Source organism: Stegostoma tigrinum, chromosome 12 (genome assembly GCF_030684315.1).
Source record: "Stegostoma tigrinum isolate sSteTig4 chromosome 12, sSteTig4.hap1, whole genome shotgun sequence".
Taxonomy (NCBI): domain Eukaryota; kingdom Metazoa; phylum Chordata; class Chondrichthyes; order Orectolobiformes; family Stegostomatidae; genus Stegostoma; species Stegostoma tigrinum.
Genome location: NC_081365.1, coordinates 15,936,461 through 15,954,600, shown reverse-complemented (window position 1 = coordinate 15,954,600; position 18,140 = coordinate 15,936,461). Strand labels below are relative to the sequence as shown.

General features: G+C 45.8%; 1 protein-coding gene across 2 annotated transcripts in view; it reads right to left on the bottom strand.

Moving 5' to 3' along the window:
- Nucleotides 1-12,312, bottom strand: part of LOC125457290 (interferon-induced GTP-binding protein Mx3-like) — a 36,320-nt gene extending 24,008 nt beyond the window's left edge. Inside the window, exons 1-5 of one of the 2 annotated variants that reach the window (XM_048541306.2) lie at nucleotides 12,134-12,312; nucleotides 8,122-8,314; nucleotides 5,401-5,538; nucleotides 3,940-4,091; nucleotides 1,788-1,926 (exon numbers count right to left, since the gene is read on the bottom strand). In XM_048541306.2, coding sequence (XP_048397263.1) covers nucleotides 1,788-1,926; nucleotides 3,940-4,091; nucleotides 5,401-5,538; nucleotides 8,122-8,311 — 619 coding nt within the window. In that variant the 5' untranslated portion in view covers nucleotides 8,312-8,314; nucleotides 12,134-12,312. The remainder of the gene's footprint in view (nucleotides 1-1,787; nucleotides 1,927-3,939; nucleotides 4,092-5,400; nucleotides 5,539-8,121; nucleotides 8,315-12,133) is intronic. The other variant, XM_048541307.2, reaches the window with a different exon arrangement.
- Nucleotides 12,313-18,140: the final 5,828 nt, after the last annotated feature.

Below are 18,140 nucleotides of genomic sequence, written 5' to 3'. Positions count from 1 at the left end.
CATAGTTTTGAACTCCCCCACACTAGGAAAAAGACCTTTGTTATTCATCTTATCTATACCCTTATGATTTTATAAATTTCTATAAGGTCACTCCTCAACCTCCTTGGTTCCAGGGAAATATGTCCCAGTCTATCTCGCCTCTTCTCATTACACAACCCTTTCCAGTCCTGGCAACATCCTTGCAAATCTTTTCAGAACCCTTTCAAATTTAAAAATGTGCTTCCTAAAGTAGGGCAACCAGAACTGTACTCAGTACTCCAGAAGTAGCCTCCAGACAAAGATATCGGCAAATTTAAGGTAAAAATGGATCACTGTCTATTAGTTGAGAGTTCAATTGTAGGCAAGTGGTGAATATCAAATGTGGATTCACTTGTGTTCCTATGAATAGATACATCCTGTACTGGGAGACTCCCTATGCAGTAAACCATCCGTTGGGGAATTTGGTGTGGACGTTGATGCATGAGATCATTTTGTGCAATCAGTTAACAGGCACTTTCACAGACTCCTGAGGGTATCTCCAATTCTTATAGCCCAGAGAAGACAGAATTTCACATTCTCTGATAGGTTACAGTCCCTTTTCCAATACCTGACACAGTTACTCCTCGCGAGTTTTGAGAAGATTTGTAGCTCAGGTTGAGGTTCTGGATGTGCTCAGCGAGCAAACTCACATCCAGAACAGTTTCTCCTCATTATCTAGTAGCACCTCAGCCTTATGCTCCAGATCTTGATCCAACCAGTGCTAAGGTAGAAGGATAAGGGTGGGCCTGCAGAGAATGGTAATGGTGGAAGAGTTCATAGACCATTGACAATCTTTGTTAGAATGCTCATGGGCCTGCTTAAGGTCCCAGCAGTGGGCAGTCAAGGGAGCTGTTTAATCTGAATTGCTGCTTCTCTTCCATGTTTACGACCATGCTTGGATGTCCCTGCAGATGGGGCATGTGCTGTCCTGTGGCCTCCCATAACTAGTGAGGATACATTGAATTAGCACACAATCCAAACGATATTTTAGTTTAACACCACCACGTTTTGAAGACATTAGCCATCGTTCAGCATGCTGTGCTCACTCAGGCTGCATTTTAATTGAAGCTATTAATTTTCAGCTGGCCTTCGTGGTTTTTTTTAAATGTATTTTTAATCAACTGATGGATTCAGAGGTATACTCAGATGTGTTATGCCACATCTCTGAAGCAGTTGGGACTTCTGGCTCAGAGGTTGGGACTACCACTGCATCACAAAAGCCACTAAAAGCTATCTTTTGTTTGCTTACTTTACTACAGTGAGCCAGATTGCCCTTTTCCAATGGGACACTTAATAGGTATTGGGTTTGCCAAAGAGCTATAAACAGGAGCAGACTGAAGTTCTGGTGCTTGGGGTTAGAGGTGAAGTTAATGCAGACTCTCTCAATAAGATTGATTTAATGTGTAAAAGTTAAGTTCAATCCTTCATCATCTGGGTTACCTGGAATAGAACAAAAACATTACCGCATTGAAGTATTGAAATATCCACCCAATTCAGTCAGCACATTGCTCATCATTGGTGACAACTGAATTAACGTCTCTCGAGCATTCTATTAATGACTAGTTTGGGAAATGGTGTGCAAAATGCCTTTCTCCAGCTGTTGGTATTGTGTACTGTTGAGAAACAGCAGGTTCAATTTGTGTCTGGTGCCAACACCAGTGTGAGAAAATGTGGTGAAGAGTTTCCAAGCGATGGCCTGGCTGAAAACTGAGCACACAACATCATGCAAAAAACTACATCTGTTTAAGCAGTGTCTGATTTCAATTTACCTAGTGTCCTGTCTCCTTTCGGGTCCACTTCTTGTGCCATTTTCAAAGCCTCTGTGGTCGCAATGTCCACATTACAGGAGATGACGACCAAGATGATTGTTTCTTCTTTTCCAATGTAGGATTGGATCAGATTTTTGATCTAGAAAATAAATGAAATGTAAATATTCATTTCTGGCACTTGACATGGGTGCGAGGATATGTTTCTGGGAAGTAGTGGCAGATTTATTTTTCTAATTGCATTGCAGTGATTTATTGACCAGCCCATTGTTACTCTGAACAGGTGGTGAAATTTCTTCTTGAAATGATTATATTTGTGGTTGACTTTGTTGCACAGATAAGGACAGGACTTTTTCTTTGACAGGATATTGTATGTCTCTCTTCCTCAAAAGGCAGAGTCTTTGAATATTTTTGGGGCAGTGTAGATAGATTCTGGATAAGCAAGGAGGTAAAAGTTATTGGGGTTTAAGTGAGTTGTGGATCACCCATGATCATACTGAATAGTCAAGCAAGCTTTGGGGGCTGAATGGCCTACGTCTGTTCTTTGATTGTATGCTTGTGCTGTTGTAACTGTATATTTTCAGAGAGTATTAGGAGTCCATCAATATGTTTGAAATCCTTTGAGACAGTAGTGGGGTTAAGTGCTCTGCCAGTTAAATATAAAATCTAACAGTGTGGGAGCAGGTCACTGTGCCCAGTGAGTCCACTCCCACCCTCTGAAGAACATCACACCCCATTCCTGCGACACTGCACCTCCTACAGCCAATCCACCTAGCCTGCACATCCTCAGATGCTATGGGCAGTTTAGCATGGCCAATCCACCTAACCTGCACATCTTTGGACTGTGAGACAAAGCCAGGACACACGGCAGAAACCCATACAGACACAGGGAGAATGTGCAAACTCCACACTATTACCTGAAGCTGGAATCAAACCCAGGTCCCTGGTGCTGTGAGGCAATTGTGCTAACCTCTTGTGCCACCCTGTTCAACAGGCCAAAAGTAAGAGTGTCAGGATAAGCCATTTAGGACTGAGAGAATGAGAAATTTCCTCAACCAGAGTATATTATGAAGCTTTGGCATTCTCTACCTTCAGTCCTTGAATAGTTTCAGTGCAGAAATTGATAGATTTATGAACACTGATGGAATGAAGAAATACAGGGATGGAATTAGAAAATAAAACTAATGTACAGGATCAGCCACGATCATATTGAATGGTGGACTAGGCTGAAACACATAACCTATTCCTGTTTTTTTTTCGGTTCTCAAGGTGAGCAACTAGGTGGGATTGATAAGCTCTCTTCCTTGACGGATGCTAGTGCATTGATTTATTTTTATACAAAAGTTCTGATAGCTTTCATGCTTACTTGTAGCACTACCAGACCACAGGTTGCCAGAGTAATTGAATGTCACAAATTGCAATGGAGATATGACCTTGTTCATAATAACCACCACTATGCTATAATCAGTGCATCCACAGTACTTTTGCCTTCTTCAAGTACCCCATCTCTGGATCAAACCTACACCATTGCAGGCCAAGAATGGCTCATTCCAACACTAGAGGGCTGAAAAAAAGCTTGATGACTGTGCATATGAACAAAGAAAGGTGGATATGAAATATCGATGAGAATCAAGACTTTAAGAGGAAAATGAGATCAAGTTGCCAACCTGAAGGCAATTGGGTCTCAAGTCCAATTTCTGAAAAAAGAAGTGGGCAAACTTTGCTATTGATGTGGCAGGGAAAGGGGAAGGGAAACAGGGGACACATATTTGGAGACAGCGTTAAGAAACTAGGTTTGCCAAAGACAACTGTTTTACCACGGCAGGCTAGAGAAAGGGAGAGTTGGAATGTCAGGAGCAATTCCAGCATCAATTGGATGGGCACCCGCAAGCTTCTTGAAGTGGCTGAATTGTCCGCCGAAGCCAGTCCAAGCATTCTATTCTTGATTCTGGAAAGCAAATGTGTATGGTGTACAATTGCACTCAGGCTCCATGTTCAGGAACAGTGTCTGAAGGAGCTTCAGAAATCAAATGCCTAACTGAAATTAAGATGATGGTGAGATTGTAGAGCAATAAGGTAAAGCATAATTGTGAAGAATTTATCCTCTTCACATGTTATAGCACATGCAGCACATGTTATACACAAGCAAGGTTACCATGTTTCCAATGTCCTGAGGCTGGTTGCCAGTGGGGACCCTGATGATTCCAGGTAAGTCTATTAAGGTCAGGTCCGGAACACAAGGTGATTCTACTTGGAGGCTGATTAGTTCTGAACTTATTCCAGTTTTTCCAGCTAAGTGTATTTGGGCTGTAATAAGAGAAAGATGTGTATTTAGGACAGAACTGCAATATGATTTGGTATCATCCCATGTAGTGTATGCATATGAGACTATATGGCACCCTGGACTTAGGGCCAGTGCTGATTGAAGGTAAAATGGCCATTAGACATTGGATTTCTGTGCTGTGCTGATGGGCCAAAGGATCTTTTTTCTGTGCTGTAGACATCTATGTCTCTATTGCACTGTTCACCCAATAGCCCTGCTCTCACCAAAATATGAACTCGTGTTTGGGAAACATCACAATTTTAAAGTCGTGGCTGCGGTGATCAAATCCCTCCATGCCCTCACCCCTGTCTATTTCTGTTACTTCTTGCAGCTTTACATAGAACATTAGGGCAAAATGGAGAATGCAGTAGACCTTGCATGTTTGTTCAAAAGTACTTGTCCCTGAATCCTGCGTATTGCAACTTGTTGTATTTTTCCACATAATGAAATCATCATAATTGTGCAATCCTTGTATTATTTTATCCTTTATTTTTATTTTCATGATTGTATGCAATTCTGTTAAAAGATGTGATTTAATGTTTTTCATTTGATGCAATGCTGAATGTTCAATAAACTGGTTTTCTTTCTGTCCGTCTGTCTATCTAGACCCCCTGGAATCTTTGCTCACCTCAGATTTTAGCTTCTTAAGCATTAGCATTTTGACTGTACTTACATCTGTTTGGGCCCTGAGTTCTAGAATTCTGTTTCAGAACCTCTCCATGCTTTCTGTATTAATCTTATCCTGTAAGTTGTCCTATAAGCCTACCTCCTTAACCTATGTTTCGACCAGCTCTTTACATAGTTCAGAGTCCTGCAAAATATGTCAAGACATTTTGAACCATGTTAAAGGTGCTAGTCAATATGGTTGTCCTGCACCCTGCAGTGCAAGGTCTCCCAATGTGTTGGATTTAAAGGCAGCCTCTAAGCGATCTCAGGTGAAGGTGCTGGAAAAATACATTCTTGCTATGTTATTCCAAGCACAGTATTTGAAGAGCAACAAGGGAATACATCACGAGACTAATCCTTGTCAGAATTCAGAGTGGTTTCCTTCTGATTCTCATGAATGCACTCATTGATATCACTCACAAGAACGTCACATTGAACTCTTGCAACAGAACCTCCAATAGACTGGGAGTTTTTCATCCAGACAGTTCATGTCACTTAGGTGTGTAACTCACTGCTTCACCCATTTCCCACCTCCCCTCCACAACGCAATGCAGAATGCTTTCTCTCTAGTCCAACCCATCTGTTCAATTGCATTAAAGATGTGAATTACTCTTATACACTTTGTACCTTTCTTAATCTCTTCTTCCACGTCCTGTGGGCTGTTCAGTAGTAAACTCACATCACGATAATTTAATTGTCCCTTCCATTGCGATCCCTTTGTTCCATTCTTCATTTTCAACTCCAGCGGGCACCTGGTCACAATACCTGACATAAAACGTTACAATGGGATTAGCCTGCTAAGTGAATTTCTCCAACATGACCACACATTGGGCCACTGGGAGCAGTGTGATAGCTGGGACCATGTAAAGGTCACAGATCACAAAATGTCAATGGTTTGAATCTCAGGTTGGCACTGCATAAGTGAATGTCACTCTAGAAAGCTCCAGTACCCAGGATTCCCATATGAACTGCTGCCACATGTTTCTGGCTAGGAAGGTCTCTGACTCAAGATATTTGAACCATGTTAAAGGTGCTAGTTGATGTCGATAGTTGAAAGAAACATATGGTTGTCCTGCCACACTCCACCTGAATATCAAACAGTCCATCATTGGTCAGCATCAAGAGCCGCATTTGAAACATTGGTTTGGAGTACCAGGGAATTAGTGCTGCCTATGGAAATCGAGCAGAGCCACCTGGGCAAATGCACACTCAGGCTAAAGCTTTGCATCCATTGGGATGCAGTGCAAACAATGGCAGATTGGTTGTCCATTAAAACCAAGGGGCGGCACGGTGGCTCAGTGGTTAGCACTGCAGCCTCATAGCACCAGGAACCCGGGTTCAATTACAGCCTCGGGTAACTCTCTGTGTGGAGTTTGCACATTCTCCCCGTGTTTGGTGGGTTTCCTTCCACAGTCCAAAGATGTGCAGGCTAGGTGGATCGGCCATGCTAAATTGCCCGTCGTGCTCAGGGATGTGTGGGTTATATGGGGATGGAGATGGGTCTGGGTGGGTTATATGGGGATGGAGATGGGTCTGGGTGGGATGCTTCAAGGGTCAGTATGGACTTGTTGGGCCAAAGGGCCTGTTTCCACACTGTAGGGAATCGAATCTAATCTAAAAAATCTTCTGCCCAATCAGTGTTGAAGGCAATTGAAATTTGCATGTGGTGGATAGCAGACAGTCTGTCATTTTTGTTCGCATCCTGTGAAGTGGAATTTTAATTGCTTAGCTGCAGAAGTGGATAAGAGACATTGTCGTTTCTACTTTCTGATGCCTCTACCTCTTTGCTTTCCCAAATATAATTTAATCAGAGTGCCACAAACCGTATCCTCAACCGCACCATCATTCCCGTCTACTCCAAGTCCCACTGGATCCCCACATCCCAGAAAATAGACATTTTGTCTTCATTCATTCTTCAAAATGCCTCACTCCACACCACTTCAGTGATCTTTGTGAGAACAGAGACTTCTACTTCTCTGGCTACCTAGAGTCCCTCCGAATCTGTTGCTGGGGAAAAGTCAATGTTATTATTCATTCATAGGATATGTGAATCACTGGTTCAGCCAACATTTTTTGACCATCCCTAACTGTCTTTGAGAAGCTGCAGGTGAGCTGACTTGCTGAACTATAGTAGCTACTGGGGGTGGAAGGACACCCTCAATATTCTTAGGAAGAGAGCTCCAGAATATGACTCAGTGATAGTGAAGGAATGGCAACATAGTTCTGAGTCAGGATGATGTGTGGATCGAAGGGGAACTAGGAGGTCATAGTGTTCACATGTGACTGCTGCATTTGTCCTTCTGGGTGGTAGAGGTTGGTTTGAAATGTGCTGTCAAAGGAGCTTTAGTTAGTCACTGCAGTGCACCTTGTCAGTAGTGCACACTGCTGCTACTGCAGGTCAATGGTTAAGCGAGTGAAAGCTGACAGTGGTGGATTATGGTGCCAATCAAGCAGGTTGCCATGTCCTGGATAATGTAGCACTTCCCTCAATCCCTGATTTTAATGGACTCCTCAGAAGCATTCCCTTCCCTGGACCCCTCTGTTGTTTCGCTTCTACCCTCTTCCTCAGCTTGCAGCACCTTGTAAAACTATTGTCACAGTTGCCACTTGCTTTCGATGTTGTGGATCAGATGAAGTCCAATTTATCCATTGGAATCCTGTCTGGGAGCATTCCCCAGATCGGTTCCTCACTCTGCTGTGGTAATAGGTGACAATGTATTGCCCGACACGTCATGGGGTCCAGTGTGGTCTGTGGCCCTGTAGAAATGTGCTGCCTCACTCTCCAACTCTTTTGCTTTTCCTTGAGTTACAAGGCAGAAGGCACCACCCACAATGCCACAACTTCTAGCATGGTGCTGGATCCACCATTCCAACCTCATCCTGTTGCACTAATCTGATTCACACCAGTCGCCCAGAGAACTGAGTGAACAAGCAGTCCTTGCGTGCATGACTAGTCTGGATCTATGGATTGTAACTGGTACACATTCTTGGCCTACTGTGTTCATCCAGCTCTCCACCTTGTTATCTCAAGTTGATAATCAGCCTGGTCAGCAGCAGTATGAGCACACCCTCTTTGGCTATCAAGACATGCGATGGGACTCAAACATGGAGCTTCTATCTTAGAGACAGGGACACTACCTACTGCACCACCAGACCGCCCATCTCCAACTCTACTTAATTAAAGAAATGTTTCCAATCATTGGGCAAATGTGTCCACTAATGGAGCAGGGAGAATGGAATTTATTATAAGCACACTACATGCTACATACTGCATACTTCAATCCTACTAACTATAATTGGCTAATTCCACGGGAGTGACACCAAAGGCACAGAGAACACATTTCTTACCAGTGCCCCGGGGAAGGGCTATCTCAGACAGCATCTCCAGGACTGAGCTTTTCCCTGAACTCTGATCTCCAATCACTGCGATGGAGGGTAATGTTAAATCCTTATTCAAGCCCTGCTCCCTCAGGGAATCAATAAGATCAATGTAAGGACGGATTTTCTCTTCATACTCAGTGTACAACAGGTTGGCCATTTCCTGAAAACAGAACAATGCAATTAAGCTTGGCTTCGGGTGGCCAGCAGGTGTTTATCATGTACACAGTTCCATTTCATTAGATGTTGGATCAGTGGGTAATACTCTCACATCTGAGTCAACAGTTACATGCCCTTAGTGACCACCACCCCCCTCCCCCCAACCCCCGCCCAATCAAAGCCTAAGCACAGAATCCAGGTTGACACTGTGATTGGAGCGCTGAGGGTGTGCTGCACTGTCAGAGGCTCTATCTTTCAGAAAGAAAAATCAAAGTGACGTGCCCTTCCCCTTTCAGGTGGATGTGACAGATCCCATGACATTAGTTTAAGAAAAGTTAGGTTTAGTCCCTGGCTAATTCTTAACCTTTGACTAACATCACTAAAGTCAGCTCATGCAGTCTTTTCTGTAGTTGCTGTTTGAGGAATCTTACTGTGCACAAGTTGGGTGCCAGGTTTCCTATTTTACCTCAGTGACCCTTTTTGTTAGTTGTTGAAGCAATTTGGTATGTTCTGAAATTGGAGTTCTTTCTCTAAGTTAAAATTAAAACTAAATCTAAGACAACAGCTTTGAGTGAAGGAACTTCATGTCCTAACTTATTCTTCAAAATAGTGATGTAGGATCTTTCACATTTTCTTGAGGGTGGGTGAAGCCTCAGTTTAATATGTTGTGAGAAAACCAGAGTGAATGTAAAGTAATGATGGGGATACAGGAGGCCATGTGGGGTAATCCTAGACCCCAGTCTCATTATACTGCATAAATCGGGACATATGCTTTAAAACTATTAGTCATTTGTGCACTCTTCAGTGTTAGTTCTATCTCTGTTGATGCACAGATTTGGACTGCTACATTTCCTATATTACAACAGGAATATTCAAAATATAGTAGCTAAGTGGTTCGGTTGCTGGACTAGTAATTTAGCCTGTGGAACTAGTGAGTTCCAGTTGAAGAATATAATTCAGTTAATTGAACAAATCTGGATTTAAGCCAGTATCAGTTACTGTGACCATGAAACAAAAAAGGACTCCTATTAAAACTCATCTCTAATTTTCCTTTAGGATAGGAAATCTGCAAAAGTGTTCCTGGTCAGGCTCAGATATGACTCTCAATCCGTGGCATCAGCACCTGCCTTCTGCAATGTCCTGACAACATTGGAAGACACTCAGTTGTGCAGAACTGCTGGCTAAAAATTTATAACAATGGGTTAAGAGAAAGCTACCTTACTGTCTTTGTCAGTGATGTTCCCATGTCTTAAATGACTTTGAAATGATTGGCTGTTTACAGCTTTGGGATAGTCGGAGGTGTTGAAAGGTGCTACTGCCTTCATAAAATCTCAGCTGCAATAGGAGAAAGCAGGGTGTCTATAGGATTGCCAACCTGAGTCTCGTGGGTCACTGAAACTGCTTGAGAAAATCTATGATGTTGAGATGCCGGTGTTGGACTGAGGTGGACAAGGTCAGAAATCACATGACACCAAGTTATAGTCCAAGAGGTTAAAATCGATTCAGAGATAGTAGGAACTGCCAACGCTGGAGAATCTGAGATAACAAGGTGTCGAGCTGGATGAACACAGCAGGCCAAGCAGCATCAGAGGAGCAGGAAAGCTGACGTTTTGGGTCTGGACCCTTCTTCAGAAAGGGGGGAGGGGAAGGGGATTCTGAAATAAGTACAGAGAGAGGGGGAGGCGGATAGAAGATGGGTAAAGGAGAAGATAGGTGGAGAGGAGACAGACAGGTCACAGAGGGGGGAATGGAGCCAGTAAAGGTAAGCGTAGGTGGGGAGTTAGAGTGGGTTAGGTCAGTCCAGGGAAGACAGACAGGCCACAGAGGTGGGAGGAGTGGATACGTAGGAGAAGGGACGGACAGGTTAGGGAGGCAGGGATAAGCTGGGTTGGTTTGGGGATGCGGTCTGGGGAGGAAGGATTTTGAAACTTGTGAAGTCCACATCCATACCATTGGGCAGGGTTCCCAAGGGTTGGAAGACATGTCCATTCTGGGCTTCCTGCAGTGCCACAACGATGCTACCCGAAGGTTTCAGGAACAGCATCTCATATTTCGCTTGGGAACTTTGCAGCCCAATAGTATCAATGTGGAATTCATAAGATTCAAAATCTCCCCTCCCAGCCCTCCCCCTCCTCCTGGGCACCAACCTAAGGCCTCCTACCCTCCCTCGACCTCTTCATCTCCAATTGCCATCAAGACATCAATCACCTCAACCTCTCCACCCATTTCACTCACTCCAACCTCTCCCCCGCAGAAGGTGCAGCCCTCCGCTCCCTCTGTTCCAACCCCAACCTCACTATAAAACTCACAGGTAAGGGAGGCGCAGCTGTGGTATGCCACACTGACATCTACATCGCCAAGGTCGGGCACCAACCCTCCAACACCTCCTCCTACTGCCTCGTTGATCATGACCCCACTCCTGACAACCAAAACATCATCTCCCAAACTGTAGACAACCTCATCACCTCAGGTCACCTCCACCCACAGCTACTAACCTCATTGTTCTCCAGCCCCGCGCGGCCCGCTTCTAGCTCCTTCCCAATTTCCACAAATCTGACTGCACTGGCCGGGCCATTGGCTCCACCTGCTCCTGCCCCACCGAACTCATCTCCACCTATCTGGGCTCCATTTCCTCCCCCTTGGTCCAGGAACTCCCAACCTATATCTGTGACAGCACCCATGCCCTCCATCTCCTGCAAAGCTTCTAATTCCTATATCCACTGTTCCTGTTGTGGCCTCCTCTACATCAGGGAAACCAAGTGGAGGCTTGGAGACCACTTTGTAGAGCACCTACGCTCAGTTGGCACTGAACAACTGCACCTCCAAGTCGCGAAACATTTCAACTCCCCCTCGCATTCCTCTGATGACATGTCCATTCTGAGCCTCCTGCAGTGCCACAACGATACCATCCAAAAGTTGCAGGAACAGAATCTCATATTTCGCTTGGGAACCCTGCAGCCCAATGGGATCGATGGGGACTTCACAAGCTTCAAAATCTCCCCTCCCCCCACCACATCCCAAAACCAGCCCAGCTCGTACTCGCCTCCCTAACCTGTCCTCCCACCTACCCACTCCTCCCTCCTCAAGCCTCACCCCCGTCTCTTACCTACTAGCCTCAACCTGCCTCCTTGACCTGTCCATCCTCCCTGGGCGATCTATCCCCTCCCTAGCTCCCCAGCTGCTCATCACCTTTATTGGCTCCAACCCCACCTCCATGACCTCTCTGTCTCCTCTCCACCTATATGCATTATCCTTTATCCATCTGCCTCACCCTTTCTCCCTGTTTATATCAGAGTCCCCTTCCCCTCCCCCATTTCTGAAAAAGGGTCTAGGCGTGAAACTTCAGCTTTCCTCCTCCTCTGATGCTGCTGGACCTGCTGTGCTCATCCAACTGTACACTTTGTAATCTCTGATTCTCCAGCATTGGCAGTTCCTACTGTCTCTGATTAAATTTTTAATTGCGTCTTGGCACACATGGTCATACAGTGACTCCAGGTATGGGTGGAGCAGGGGGATTGATACCATCCCACTTACACTAGCCACCCCCTATCTGGCCTACTTCACAGAGTACGAGAATTCATATGAACAGCCCTGTTCAAAGCAAACATTTCTGAAAGCCTCCCACTTCCCATTTTGTTAGTTTCCTGTGATGCTGGCACTTGTTTTAACAATCAAATGAGACAATCAGCTGGGGGAGTAGAATAAAAGAGAGGGGGATGGGGAAGACGCAACATTAATAACCTATTTAACTCTGTAACTGAGAATTAAACAGAACTGACTGAGGGAAATTAAAATAAAAGGATGATAAACTGACTGCATTTACCTGAAGAAAATGGACTGTCCAAAACACTTAATCTCTTGTTGATTCTGTTGTGGATAGGTAAATACGGGGTGCTCTCACCTCAGGCACAGTTGTTCCTTCTTCCCTTTTTCTTTTATTCCCTTCTGAGAGCTGGATAAACACTTCGTAGGGAAGGAGAGATTTTGAACTGAAAATGACTTTCTGGCTTTCACTTTCAATTTCATGAAAATTGAACTCAAAGGATCCGACATGAGTCATTTCCTGGCAGCACCCGACTATTAAGAGTTTTATTTACAAGGCGAGAGAGAGAGAGAGAGAGAGAGTGAGAGAGAGAAGAGGAACAAGGGAAGCTCAAAATGTTATGTTTTATTGCACAGGGAACTGAATGCAAGAATAGGGAGATTATGCTTGAGTTATGCAGGTCATTGGTGAGACTGCATCTGAAGTATTGTGACCGAGCTGTAGCTGTTCAGGGATAATGGGAACTGCAGATGCTGGAGAATCCAAGATAATAAAATGTGAGGCTGGATGAACACAGCAGGCCAAGCAGCATCTCAGGAGCACAAAAGCTAACGTTTCGGGCCTAGACCCTTCATCAGAGAGGGGGATGGGGTGAGGGTTCTGGAATAAATAGGGAGAGAGGGGGAGGCGGACCGAAGATGGAGAGAAAAGAAGATAGGTGGAGAGGAGAGTATAGGTGGGGAGGTAGGGAGGGAATAGGTCAGTAGAGGGAAGACGGGCAGGTCAAGGAGGTGGGATGAGGTTAGTAGGTAGGAGATGGAGGTGCGGCTTGGGGTGGGAGGAAGGGATGGGTGAGAGGAAGAACAGGTTAGGGAGGCAGAGAAAGGTTGGACTGGTTTTGGGATGCAGTGGGTGGAGAGGAAGAGCTGAGCTGGTTGTGTGGAGCAGTGGGGGGAGGGGACAAACTGGGCTGGTTTTGGGATGCGGTGGGGAAGGGGCGATTTTGAAGCTGGTGAAGTCTACATTGATACCATTGGGCTGCAGGGTTCCCAAGTGGAATATGAGTTGCTGTTCCTGCAACCTTCAGGTGGCATCATTGTGGCACTGCAGGAGGCCCATGATGGACATGTCATCTAAAGAATGGGAGGGGGAGTGGAAATGGTTTGTGACTGGGAGGTGCAGTTGTTTATTGCGAACCGAGTGGAGGTGTTCTGCAAAGCGGCTCCCAAGCCTCCACTTGGTTTCCCCAATGTAGAGGAAGCCACACCGGGTACAATGGATGCAGTATACCACATTGGCAGATGTGCAGGTGAACCTCTGCTTATTATGGAAAGTCATCTTGGGGCCTGGGATAGGGGTGAGGGAGGAGGTGTGGGGGCAAGTGTAGCACTTCCTGCGGTTGCAGGGGAAGGTGCCGGGTGTGGTGGGGTTGGAGGGCAGTGTGAAGCGAACAAGGGAGTCATGGAGAGAGTGGTCTCTCCGGAAAGCAGACAAGGGTGGGGATGGAAAAATGTCTTGGGTGGTGGGGTCGGATTGTAGATGGCGGAAGTGTCGGAGGATGATGCGTTGTATCCAGAGGTTGGTGGGGTGGTGTGTGAGAACGAGGGGGATCCTCTTTGGGCGGTTGTGGTGGGGACGGGGTGTGGGGAATGTGTTGCAGGAAATGCGGGAGACGCGGTCAAGGGCATTCTCGACCACTGTGGGGGGAAAGTTGCGGTCCTTGAAGAACTTGGACATCTGGGATGTGCGGGAGTGGAATGCCTCATCGTGGGAGCAGATGCGACGGAGGCGGAGGAATTGGGAATAGGGGATGGAATTTTTGCAGGAGGGTGGGTGGGAGGAGGTGTACTCTAGGTAGCTGTGGGAGTCGGTGGGCTTGAAATGGACATCAGTTACAAGCTGGTTGCCTGAGATGGAGACTGAGAGGTCCAGGAAGGTGAGGGATGTGCTGGAGATGGCCCAGGTGAACTGAAGGTTGGGGTGGAAGGTGTTGGTGAAGTGGATGAACTGTTCAAGCTCCTCTGGGGAGCAAGGGGTGGCGCCGATACTGTCATCAATGTAACGGAGGAAGAGGTGGGGTGTAGCTAGCTGTTCAGGGATAGTTTACTAGATTAATACTGGAAATGAGTGGATCACCTTTTGAGAAAATGCCAGACAGGTTAGGCCTTTATCCTCTGGAGATTAGTAGAGTCAGAGGTGACTAATTTGTATCAAAAGGCTCTGAGACGACTTAACTAGGTGAATATCTAAAGGACTATAAGACCATAAGGAACAGGAGTAGGCCATTCAGCCCCTTGAGCCTGCTCTGCCATTCAATAGGCTCATGGCTGATTCAACATTCCTTACATCCACTTTCTTGCCTTTTCTTTGTCGTTCCCCCAACTATCTCAGAATTGATCTATCTCAGCCGTGTATACATATGCAGGGACTTGTCCCCCACTGTTCTCTATGGCAATGAATTCCAAAGACACAAACCTCTAAGAGAAGAAATTCCCCCTCGTCTCAGTGTTAAAGTGGTGCTCCTTTATTCTGAGGCTGTACCCTCTGGTCCGACACTCTCCCATTATGGGGGAACATCCTCTCAGTCAAGCCCTTTAAGAATCTTGTATGTTTGAATGAGATCATTCTTCTCCAGTGAGTGAGTCCCAACTTGGTGTAAGGATGTTTCCTATTGTGGGGGAGTCTGGAACTGAAGGCTGGAGGGCGGCTAATGTTGTTCCATTGTTTAAGCAAGGTAGCAAAGATGAGCCAGGGAATTACAAGCCAGTGAGCCTGACATCAGTGGTAGGTTGGTTATTGGAGAGGATACTGAGGGACAAGATCCACCAACATTTGGATAGCCAAGGTCTGATTAGGGATAGTGAGCATGGATTTGTGCAGGAAGTCATGTCTGACAAATCATTTAGTGTGTTTTGAAGAGGTAACGAAGAGGATAGAGGAGGGCAGGGCAGTGGGAGTTGTCTGCATGGACTGTAGTGAGGCCTTTGACAAGGTCACGCATGCCAGGCTGTGCGTGAAGGTTAGGTTTGATTTTTTTTTATTGCTGTGTGTACTGAAATACAGTGAAAACCTTTGTTTACAAGAGTGCAGGCTGATCACAGCTCACAGAATATACAGATCGAAAAGGCTTCGAGACATAGAGGTTACATTGCAGGTTACATTATTTGAGGCTACAATCCATTCAACAGTCTGACAATGGCAGGAAAGTAGTTGTTCCTGAACCTGCTTGTGCGTGTGTTCAGATTTCTGTGTCTCCTGCCTGATGGAAAGGGTTGTAGGAGATCATTACAAGGGTGCAATGGGTCTTTAATGATGTTGGCCGCCTTTCCACGGCAGCGAGCTGTGTAAATGGAGTCCATGGGTGGAAGGTTGGCTTCTGAGATGGTCTGGGCTGTGCACACCGCCTTCTGTAGTTTCTTACTGTCCTGGGCAGAGCAGTTGCCATTCCAGGCTGTTATGCACCCGGATAGTAAGCTTTCAATGGTATATCTGTAGCAGTTGGTGAGGGACCATATGGATATATCAAATTTTCTGAGCCACCTGAGGAATAAGAGGCATTGTTGTGCCTTCTTGATTGTCGCATCTACGTGGGAAGTCCAGGACAGGTGGCCAGTTATCATCACTCTTGGGAACTTGATGTTATCCACCCTCTCAACCTCAGTTCCGTTGACGTAGATGGGGCCATGTTCTGCTCCTTTCTTTCTGAAATCATGATCTTTAGCTTTGCTGACATTGAGAGAAAGATTATTTTCATTGCACCACATCACCAAGCCCTCTATCCCTCTTCTGTATTTTGGCTTGTTGTTAGATATCCATCCCACTATGGTGGTGTTGTCAGGGAACTTGTAGATGGCGTTCATTTGGAATTTGGTAGGTTGTAGGTGTACAGGAATACAGTCGGGGGCTGAGGACACCTCCTTGGGGGGCTCCAGTGTTGAGTGTTATTGTGGAGGAGGTGCAGTTAACTATCCTCACTGATTGCAGTCTACGGTTCAGAAAGCTGAGTATCCAGTTGCAGAGGGACCAAAGTCACGTAGTTTTGTGATCAGCCTGGAGGAGATAATGGTGTTGAAGGTGGAGCTGTAGTCAATGAGCAGGAGTTTGATGTAGGTGTCTTTGTTGTGCAGATATTCTAAGGATGAATGCAGGGCTAGGGATATGGCATCCTCTGTGGGCCTGTTACATTGTAAAGCAAACTGTAGGGCATTGAGGCAGGCTGGGAGACTGGAGTTGGTGTCGGCCTGGCCAGCCTTTTGAAGCATTTCATGATTATTGAAGCCACAGATATTGGGCGGTAGCCATTAAGGCACAATGCATGTGCTTTCTTAGGTACGGGAATGATGGTTGTCTTCTTGAAGCTGTTGGGGGCTTCAGCTTGTAGAAAGGAGAGGTTGAAGATGTTGGTGAATGCCTCCACCAGTTGGCCTGCACAGGATCTGAGTGCGTGGCCAGGGACACCGTCCAGGCCTGCTACTTTCCTTGGGTTTTTAGATTAGATTCCCTACAGTGTGGAAACAGGCCCTTCGGCCCAACAAGTCCACACCACCCCTTGATATATCCCACCCAGACCCATCCCCCTATAACTCACACACCCCGAATATTATGGGCAATTTAGCATGGCCAATCCACCTAGCCTGCACATTTCTGGACTGTGGGAGGAAACCGGAGCACCCAGAGGAAACCCATGCAGACACAGGGAGAATGTGCAAACTCCACACGGACAGTTGCCCAAGGCTGGAATTGAACCCGGGTCCCTGGTGCTGTGAGGCTGCAGTGCTAACCACTGAGCCACTGTTGACTCCCAGGAAGACCAATCTGACATCTGAAGCGGTGACAGAGGGAACAGGTATGTCTCAGGCTGTCGGGACAGGCATTGTCATACTGGTGGTATTCTGCTCAAAATGAGCAGAGAAAGCATGGACCGTGCCAGGGAGGGATGTGTCTTTGTCCGCTGTCTTACACAGTTTCATTTAGTATCCTGTAACTTCGTTTAGACCTTGCCATAGATGGTGGGAGTCTGCTTGGTAGGTCTGGGCCTCTAACTTTGTCCAGTTCTATCTCTTGTCCTCCCTGATGGCTTTGCGGAGGTTTTATCTGGATTTTCTGTGTTGGTCCAGAACACACAACTTGAATGCTGCACGTCTGGTCTTTGGTAGGGTGCATGGGATCCAGGAAGAGATAACTAATTGGATTCAAAGTTAGCTCGATGGTAGGATGTGGAGCGTAATGGTTGAAGGTGGTTTCTCAGACAGGAGGCCTATGACAAGTGGTGTCCCACAGAGGTCAGTGCTGGGACCTTTGTCATTTATTATTTTCATAAATGATCTGGATATGAATGTACAAGGCATGATTAATAAGTTTGTGGATGATACAAAATTAGGAGGTATCTTTGATAGCAAGGGAGATGATCAAAAATTACAGAGGGATCTTGACCAGATGGGGAAGTGGGCTAAGGACTGGCAAATGCAGTTCAATACAATACAGACAAGTGGGAGGTTTTGTACTTTGGAAAGTCAACCCAAGGTAGGACTTATACAGTAAATGGAAAATTCTTGAGGAGTGTTGGGGAGCAGAGGGGCCTGGGAGTACAAGTACATAGTTTGTTGAAAGCAATGTCACAGGTAGACAGAGTGGTGAAGAAGGCATTAAGCATGCTGACCTTCATTGGTTGAGGCACTGAGCATGGGAGTTCGGACGTTGTGTTAAAATTGTATAAGTTGTTGGTGAGGCCGCACTTGGAGTATTGTGTACAGATTTGGTCACCCTGTTATAGGGCTGACACAGTTAAATTGGAATGTGTGCAAAGAAGATTTATGAGGATATTACCAGGACCAGTAGGCCAGTGTTATAGGGAGGAATTGGCCAGGATAGGACTTTATTCCTTGGAATATAGGAGAATGAAGGGTGACATAATTGAGGTGTATAACATCATGAGGGGCATAGATAGGAAGAATGCATATAGTCTTTTTCCCAGGGATGGGGAATTGAAAACTAGAGGGCGTAGGTTTAATGTGAGAGGGGAAAGAATTACAAAGGACCTGAGGGGGAACTTCTTCGCAAAGAGAGA